The sequence below is a fragment of the Nyctibius grandis genome, chromosome 3, assembly GCF_013368605.1.
Source record: "Nyctibius grandis isolate bNycGra1 chromosome 3, bNycGra1.pri, whole genome shotgun sequence".
In the NCBI taxonomy this organism is placed as follows: Eukaryota; Metazoa; Chordata; class Aves; order Nyctibiiformes; family Nyctibiidae; genus Nyctibius; species Nyctibius grandis.
The window spans coordinates 7661676-7671573 of NC_090660.1; the positions used below are offsets into that span (position 1 = coordinate 7661676).

At 38.0% G+C, this 9898-nt stretch overlaps 1 protein-coding gene across 1 annotated transcript; it reads left to right on the plus strand.

The window, feature by feature from the left end:
- Window positions 1–1709: 1709 nt before the first annotated feature.
- PRL (prolactin) lies at window positions 1710–7686 on the plus strand. Its single transcript, XM_068396596.1, has 5 exons — window positions 1710–1737; window positions 3274–3455; window positions 3861–3968; window positions 5428–5607; window positions 7495–7686. The coding sequence occupies exons 1-5, from the start codon at window positions 1710–1712 to the stop codon at window positions 7684–7686; spliced, it is 690 nt and encodes a 229-aa protein (XP_068252697.1).
- Window positions 7687–9898: the final 2212 nt, after the last annotated feature.

Consider the following 9898-nt stretch of genomic DNA (forward strand, 5'->3'; position numbering starts at 1 on the left):
AGCAGACTAGTAAACGAAAGAGCAAAGGGTGGGTTGAGAAGTATTAATTCCCTTTATTCACAGGGCTCTTCTAATGTTATATGATACCAGAATTTTTCAAGCTCACCTGTAATCTTACTGGGGAAGATGTTCAAAGAAAGCTGAATTAAATCAAGATCATAAGCCATGTGGCTGTGGTTTAGAAAATAGCTGTTTTTCTTCCATCCATTCTAGAGTTTTGGTTGTGGCCCTATTCTAATTTTACTGCCTCCATCAGATTGCCACTTTTCCCTGCTGCAGGCAACAACTGCTTTATTTACTCATCAGGGCCTCAATTTCCAAACAAGATCCAGGCTCTAAGCAGAACAAACTGTTCTAGCAATCGTCCTAGAACTTAGCAGATGTAGACCACTTGCTACCGGTTCTGGTTTATTGCTAAAGCATCTCCTTTTATTGCTTCCCAAGGGATGCCTTCCATGGTTGACCCCTTAAATGCTCTACCTTTCTTCTCCCTTGTTTATCATTGCTTCAGGAATCATGTCCATAGTTATGAAATAATGAAGGCTTCTGGGTTACATACATACTTGTTCCACAAGTACAGAACAAGTTGTCTAAAGGCAAGAAAATTCATTAACACTGTATGCCTTATTCATTATCATCATCTAATTTGGAAAGTCTTTTCATGGGTAAATGGACCTGAGAAACAGATGAGAGATTACACATTTGCTAACATATTCATACAGATGAGCTTCACACAACAAGAAAACAGGGCCAACCTGCTGAGGCTAGTTTGTAGATTACCACAGACACATCAGATCTGGAAACAAATCCCACTGATTACGACAGCATATGTTTTGCGTATGGTGGAAATGCACATCTTTTACGCAGAGAGTTTTCAAGTATAGAAAACAATCTCATGGTTTTGTAGAGAATTTTTTTTTTTTAAATAATGCTGACTTATTCATTAAATATTTGTGATTAAACAGTAAACACATAACTTCTTCCTCTTCGATTGTTGCAAATTATTACTTTTTTAATATAAGAACTGCCCCCATTTCTCTAAACATCTCTCAGACTGAGGATCAGTTATATCATGATTTGTGCTGCGTAATAGCCTTTTTAACTGTACGGAGCTATATACCCAGAATGTCATACCTATAATTTTACACATAGTGACCTGTCTTTCCAGAAGCCTCTGTTCCCTTTCTCTGGGTAAATTTCAGTACAATTTATGCTGTTTCTCTCACTATGGACATCGTAAAATATTGTTTGTCTCCCACAAATAGCCAGAATTTTAACATAAGCAAGCTTGGATGGCTGAAGAAACATGGAAGGATGAGAAGACAGTTGCGGGCAGGAGAAAGAGCAGGCTAGAAACATTGAGAATACCTGAATTGACAACTGGAGCTTTCTGGGATCAATGGCATTTGCACCTCATTCTGGGCAAAATTTTGGCACTCTCTTCATCCAACAATACCTAGGATCCCACAACTGAATTTGTTAATGAAATTCTCTCTCAGAGTTAAAAATAAAAACAAAAAAAAATACTGAATATGAATGTGGAAGAAAGGCAATTTGATGTTTGTAATTATCGAGGTAAACTCCATGACCTGCTGAATGTATGCAAAATGGACCCTAGATGGTGTATATAAAAGTGGCATGTGCAGAGAATGAGAGCAAGTATTGAGATTTCTTTCTGGTAGAGCAAGTCATCATACAGGATCCCTACCATGAGCAACAAGGGGGCTTCACTGAAAGGTAAGACTTTTGCCATTCACTTGCTGATAACTTTTAAATTTCTTTAAATTTAGATTGAATTAGGAAGTAACAGAAATGTAACAGCTCTAGAAACTGAGGTCTTCCAGCCACCTAGTCTTCCAGTAATGGTGAAACCTGCCTCCACCTCAAATGTTTAGTGTCCAAAGCTTGAAATTAGAAGGTAGATTGATCCCTTTTTTTACTCAGTCTTTTGTCTCCTAAGACTACCTTTGCACTGGGCAGTGTCACAGAAAATTGGCTTGAGGGATGTGATACCTGCACACGAAAGACTGGATCCAGACTGCTTTGCTACAGCACTCAGAAGGCAATGACTAAAAGTCATTTCCCACAAGTCTAGAAGTGATGTAGTCATTTTGAAGTGAATGTTTTCATAACCATCTTCAACTTTCTAAGCCAACAAGTCTCAGGTTTTCTTATTCATAGAATTATTCCCCAGAGTACTTTCTTAACTGCAGCATGCGGCATGTACCTTGTTCATGGGGGAGGAGGAAGGCTTACTTCGATATTGTGTAAATGCACTTTTCTTGAATTTACAGCTAGAAAGAAACTTATCACATGATAACATTAGGGACAGCTCTGCTGATTTATGGAATGCACTTTCATTTAGCATTTAAAATAAGTCTAGTGAACCAACACAGGTAGCAGGCCAATTTCCAGAACTAAAACTCTCAGAGCACACCACAGTGTTCTTTGAATAGGTATGTTCATTTACCATATATTTGCTTTTAATTTTTTCCATTGTTTTTCTGTGCATATTTTATTTCACTAAATAAAAAATTTGACTCCGTTAAGTTAATATTAAAAGTTTTAAACAGATGAGGTTTTGTGATTTAGACAATGAGAAGTCCTCTATATCAGTTTCAGAAGCTCAGGAGAAAAGACAAAAGTTCTCTCTCATTTCTTAGCAGTAGGCAATTTAGGGTTAAACTCTAAACAGCAAAGCAGTACAGCTGCTGGAAATCTTCTGAAGGAACTCCTAGGACAATCAAAACCTTAAGAGAGTGATCTAACCACCCTCCCACAAAATTAATTTAAACTCCAAATGTTTGCGAAGAAGAAAAGGACCTGTGGGAGGAGGAGGAGAAAAAAAAAAAAAAAGAAAGAAAAAAAAAGACCAATCTATTTTCCAAACTTATGTATCTGTGCAAATATAATTATGTATCTATATTTACACTGTGAAGAAGTTTGATTTTTTTCTTTCATTTATCACTATGTAATAAAGTCAGGTACAACAGTAAAAGAGTTCGGAATACAGCGTACACTGCAACACAGGTTACCTTGTCTCCTCGAACTTTATGGCAGGCTCTGCTGTACAGTCAGGATGACAGAGGGGAGAGAGGATAACAGAATTACAGTTTGTCCCTCCTCCATTGATTTTCAGCAGCCAGTACAGGGGGTACTCTGAGCCATGTGACAGCACAGCCAAAATCACCCAGCATCTGGCTCTGACAGCTACTTCTAAATGCACATACAAGTCAATGTGATTCCATTTTGGTTTGTTTTAAACCTGAACAGGTTTGTTGCTGGTGGTCCTTCTGGTGTCCAACATGCTCCTGACAAAGGAAGGAGTGACCTCCTTGCCAATCTGCCCCAATGGATCTGTCAGTTGCCAAGTTTCCCTTGGGGAACTTTTTGACCGAGCAGTTAAACTTTCACATTACATTCACTTCCTCTCTTCGGAAATATTCAATGAATTTGTGAGTACTCTGCCTTTTCCTGAGAGCGAGAAAATATAAGAATGCAATTTAATACTTTTTAAGCACAAACATATGTTAACATATAAAATCCTTCAATATGTAACAAATATGTCTGCTGCACAGACAGTGATAGTCCCAATGGTGACCAAATCTGTGTATAGTACTGACCATTGATCCTCAACACTTCTATTAAAAGATACCATTTTCCCATCATTCTTTATCTGTGGGACAAGTTTGTGTTTGCTGGGTGCCTGTTTCACTCTAAAGACTTACTAGAAACTTTTGACCTCTACAGCACAAAAGCAGTGATAAAAGCAATGGAACAACAATTAGTTAATACAGTGTTTGAATTGAAGCTCTTCTTACTTATCTGTTTCAATAATGCTTGTCCTTGTTGATCTGCAGGATGAACGCTATGCTCAGGGCCGGGGTTTTATTACAAAAGCAGTTAATGGCTGCCACACTTCCTCCTTAACCACTCCTGAAGATAAGGAGCAAGCTCAGCAGATTCATGTAAGTCCCATTTCTAATGTCATTCAGTGTGAGATAGAGTGGAGGGAGAGGGGGAAGAGGGAGGGTTAAGGAATAGAGAGACACCAGACAGAGAGAGAGGGAAATCAGCTCAATCAAAATAAAAATAGCCAGGAAGAAGAAAGCACCAAAAAGCCTAAAAAAATTGATTTAACATTTGCTGATCCTGAGTTACAGACTATACAGAATATATAAGTACCAGTAACTTTCATCTTCACTTCCTTTTCGTGTATGTTACTTTCAGTCATTGCATCTTATTTCCATTTACAATATAACCTCATGGACCAATGCCAGTTACCATGCTTGTACAGTACTGAGAACACTACAACCTTTGAACATTATCTTAAAACCCCTTATAGACAATTATTATATTAACAAACATAAAAATACATTGGCTATATAGTTAATACTGTATGTAGGCAGAGGTAAATAGTTTTCCAGTAATTGAAAACACTGACATTACTAAACAAATGCTAAATAGATATTCTTGCTGTTACTAGTAGGCAAAAGTGGTCACATCATCATTCAAATACAAAGACTCTAGTGTGAAATGCTGCAAAATACTTGTGAAGAGAATCATGCTACAGACGTCAATTTAATAATTCTAAACTTAAGGGAAGATGAAGATAGTCTTGTTCAGTCTATGCTCACAGATACAATTTGAAAATACTCTGGAGAAAAAAATAAGCACAGGTGTATGAATGGGGGTGTGCCAGGGAGAAATCTTTATCAGTTTCATGGTGGTGATATCCTTGCAATCTCAGTATCACCATCTTCTCCTGTTTATCATTCAGAAATTCTGTTGTGAGCAATAGAATTCACAGCCTTGGGTACATAACAAGTCTGGTTGTGTTCAGATCCAGTCCATTTAGCAAAGAAGAAATGGTTGAATACTACCATAACCATAAGCTTTATGAATTTTTATTGCCCACAAGAAAGGACAATTTTTAAAACCAGAAAGCTATTGCTGGAAGCACCATTGTTCAAAGGGGAGGACAGATGAGTTACATAGAGGCAATAAAAGGTATTTAGTGGTTTACCATAATGTGCACCATCCATTCAGTACTAAACTTCTGTAAAAAAAATCATTGAATTTTAAAATGTTCATCAAAAATCAGATAAGGTGTTCTGTTTTTTTTCACAGAGATGAAACACGGTTGTGCTTGCTAGTTTTTAACGTGGAGAGGGTTTAATGATATTTTCCATTACAATACTGTAGCTGCTTGTGCTAATATTGTAAAGCATTATGACAACAACGACAAACTTCAAAAATGCAATTGCACAGAGGTATCTAAGACAGGGCTATAGGGCACATTCAGTGATAGGTCCTGGAATAAGTTCCAAAATCACTGTGTCTGAGGACATTGCTCTAAATGCCTCCTAATGCTGCCAGTGTTTATCCTTCCTATTTTAACTGGCTTTTCTTAATGTGGGTGAGCAGCATGAAGACCTACTGAATTTAGTACTGGGAGTGCTGCGCTCCTGGAATGATCCGCTGATCCATCTGGCCTCTGAAGTCCAAAGAATCAAAGAAGCTCCAGACACCATTCTCTGGAAGGCTGTAGAGATTGAAGAACAAAACAAGAGGCTTCTAGAAGGAATGGAGAAAATAGTTGGGCGGGTAAGTATTAGATCCTTAACATTGTTCCAGCTTGTTGCTACAAGGAAGACACACACACAGTGACAGGCCCTCCCTACCTGGAATAGGAAAGGAAACAGTAGATGTGAAGGAAAAAAAAGGAGCCAAGATAGCTGAATCTAAGAACTTTTCAGCTTTCTTCTTTCAGCTTTCTTCTTTCAGCTTTCTTTTCTTCTGCTATCTTGCAATTTCTAAAGAGACAATATAATGTGATGGCATAATCTAGCGTACTCCCAGTCCTGCTTCAAGGGAAGGTATAATCATCAGGACTGGTAATCATAATTCTATCTTTGAGTGTTTTGAATTTGCAATCCTGATTTTTTTAAGGATGCGTCTGTGTTTTTTCACATGCACATATTTATATGTATGTTTTAGAATATTTATACACATCTGTATACATATAGGTATTGCATACAGTTTTCAGAAACAGATACTGTGTTTAAAACTGTTCTGGAAGTCTGAGTTATTGCAAAGATGTGGAATACAGCAAAGTAATCATGGTATCTTTCATCTATTTTTTCACACCATACTGGTTCCTCTGAACTCTGTCTCTGACTTGGCTCCCGCTACACTTGTAAGGTTAGACAACAAGGCCGTCTGACAAAACACATGCTCGAATACTCCTTGTTATCAGGAACTGATTGAAAGCTTTCCTGAATAAAATCAGCTTTACTTGTTTATTTTTAAAGGGGCCTCTGTTAGTCCCTGAATATATCATTCTGCCAGTGAGCTAGATGTTAACAAGAGGTTCTGACTTTACTGGCTTTTGCTTAGGCTCTAAACAGATGAACAGCATTGAGTGCCACCATCACTGTATTCACCACTTTCCACTGGATCACTCATGGTCTCTCTCTCTCTTTCAGTTAGGTGTCTCTACCCAGAAACCGTAGCCCATCCAAGCCACAAATGCATTTATCAGTGTAACCAAACATATCTCTACTCCATAGCCATGTGTAAAAAGGGTGCAGGCAAGGATCCAAGATAAAAGTAGATGTCAGGTGCTGCTGTGGTTACCCTGTCACCACCTTCTCATTCACATTATTTACAGAAGGTGGTTGAAGACTGGCAAATTCATTAGTGTCAAACCATGTTTTTGAGTGATAGTAGGTCTACCTTTTTTTGCCTGTTGCTTAAACTGCGTGATGGAGGCTCCACAGGTACTCTTCTCTGTGCTTTTACAAAGTACAACTGGTGGGAAATAACAAAGAAGCACAAGCACCAATAGGCACTGATTTTCTTCCTGCTATGAAAGGCAGATTTCTCCTGCAAACAAGGAGACCTAAACCAATCTTCACCGCAGATACTAACTCACTACAGGAGTTCCTACACGGAGCTTTCTAACATTAGAGGTCACTGTATCGTTCAGGATTTTTTTTTTAATGGAATCTGAGTGATTTGTCTGGTAACATGTTCTTGAAGCTGCCTGTATCAGAGAGATCACCTAAGAGATGGGCTGAGACAAAGCTGGAGATACACACAAAGAAGTTCTAGGAACAAGTGCTAACAAAGTTTTAAAGGTAGAAGGAACCAAAAAGAGATGTCACTGATGTGTTCATGCATGAAGGAAGGTTTGATTTCTCTGCAAAGTCAGATTCCACTGGACATTGGTTAACATACTAGTCTCTTAAAACACTACTGGCACAGTTAAGCTTTTTACATATTTCAGGGAAATAATCTGAAAAATCTGACAAATTCATTCAAAATCTGCATGCAGATATAGAACACTATACAGAATGGTGGGAACCATAACAGGAAATACTTTACAAGCCATACACTAGCAACTAGCATTCCTCAAGGCCAGTGTTTTAAATGGTTCTACATTCAGTCAGATTCACTATCATTTACTACAGTATCTTTTTATGTCTTTAGGTTCATTCTGGTGAGATCGGAAACGAAGTTTACTCTCAGTGGGAAGGCCTTCCATCCCTGCAGCTCGCTGATGAGGACTCCAGACTCTTTGCCTTTTACAACCTTCTACATTGCCTCCGACGAGATTCCCACAAAATTGACAACTATCTCAAGCTTCTGAAGTGCCGCCTAATCCATGATAGCAACTGTTAAGTACTCATGGGCCTAATCACTTACTGAAATCATTCATCATGGTGTTCTTGTTGCTTTGCCACTTTTCATTGCAAACTTTATGAAAAGTCACACTGTACAGTATCAGGATCATCAGTAACTTTCAAGCATGTTTGTGTCAATTCTGGCTGCAACTAATAGCACTATTTATCTTGGTGTTTTAAAATGTTATAAATTGCTTGTATGACAATACACTTTTCTGTCTAATCTCCTCACCTAGTAGCGTTTCAGTGATAACCAGATCATGCAGATACAAATAAAAATGTTATTAAATCCAAAAGTGCATAACACTGAATGGTATCAGTGAATGAAAAAATAGATGGTATGGTTTATACCTTTAGCAGTACTTCTCTTTTTGGATCTCAGTCTCCAGCTACTGATGACAGGATATCTTACTTCCATTGCTCTTTACCCCACCTCCAAAAAAAGAGGGGGAAAAAAAAAGGAGGGACATCAAAAAGCAGTTAATCACCTATTACATTAAACTACCCTAAACTAAAAGTACAGTCTGAAATCCAGTCTACTTGGATTGATGCTTTTACTCTGTACAAAAACTGTCTGAGTAGGGAGAGAAAGGTAAGAAATCCATCCTGGCTAACAAAGCCATTAATTCCCCATGCAGTCCGTGGAGAGAGAAGACACATCTGGAATTTTAAGGACAGAGATCTAGGTCTGTCTGTCTCTACTGACTATTTGGTGAAGAGGCATTTCCAAAGGAAGGTTCATTATGTTTGAGGTGACTATCTGAAGACAAAGGAACCAAGAGGTTTCAGTAGGTCCCAACAGGAAATGCTGGGCATCCATATCATATCCACCTACCCTTCACATTCCTCACAATTGATGTGGTGGTTGCAGGTGCTCAGAAAACTGTCAAGATATAAAAAGGCACTAGCTGAGCTAACATGTCTGCTGTCCTAAACCCAAAGTGTCTCCATTCACTGTGGGTTTAGTCACACTCAGAGTTTTTAGGGCACTCCTTTCAAAACACTACAGTTAAACACTGGAAAATTGGAGAGACCAAAACAATTTACTACTTTTGAAAATATCTGGCTTACATTCACACAGCAAGTAAGAAGCCAAATAGCAGCTGGAGCCACTGACCATATCTATATACTGTCTTTGTAAGCCATAAAAACTTGGCCTTTGCTTCTTTACACAGCTTCAGCAACGAGGAGTTTAAATTCAAATCAGGTCCTCATGGGTTTGGCTTCCCACTAGACAAGCCTGCTGCATTGCTCTAGAGTTGAGCCAGCTTGGAGGAAGAATGAAACACCAGAGAAGAGGGGTTTGAGGGCTTAAGCCTCTCATTACCATAACAGAATAAGCACAGTCATAATAGGTATTTACATAAGAGATTAGATAATACCAACTGTTAGAAAAGTCTCATTTTAGTCATCTCCGTAAGGATGTAATGATACCTGCATTTCTGTGTATGTGTGTATATATATATAATGGTTTTTTAATCTCTTCATGTTTTCAATTATTGATTGCCTCAGGCTTTATCTGGATAAAGCCCATTTTTAATCTATATAAAATAGCTGTACAGCAAGCAAAATCCTTGTTGGACAGCCATAACTGCCATCTTTCATAAGCTCTGAAATGCACAAAACTTGGGGCATGTGCATCAGCATTTTAACAACACGCAACCATACAACACCACAGTCAAGGAAGAAAGTGGGTAAAACTTGCCAGGCAACATGCCAGTGCCCAGAATAGAATTTGATTTGATCATAATACTCTATTTTCTGTTATAATGCCAATGGGGGGGGAAAAAAGCATTTTAAAGGGAAAGAAGAAAAAAATATCCTTTGTAATTATCACAAGTGCTTAGAATTACAGTGTGAGTTCTTACTGAAAAGAAAACATGAATAATGGGACTACTCTGTATTGAGCTGGAAAAATGATTATGTCTCACTGAGTAAACTCCTACCTCAGAATCTCTTTAGAATTCAAAAGCAACTTGATTAATAGGGCAGACATTCATAATTTTACACTAACATGACTAGATCTAAAACAATTACTTTCAATAACTGCCTAAAAATTGCAATGCTAAATCAATTGTTTAAAACTTGCATGCCCTGGCTTTATTATAGCCTGTTTTAGTACAATTATGAGTTTTTAATTTCATAAAGAAAGACTGAAGAGAATGACAAAAAGAGATTCTATACAACTGAAAAGCTATCTGGTTTGCAGC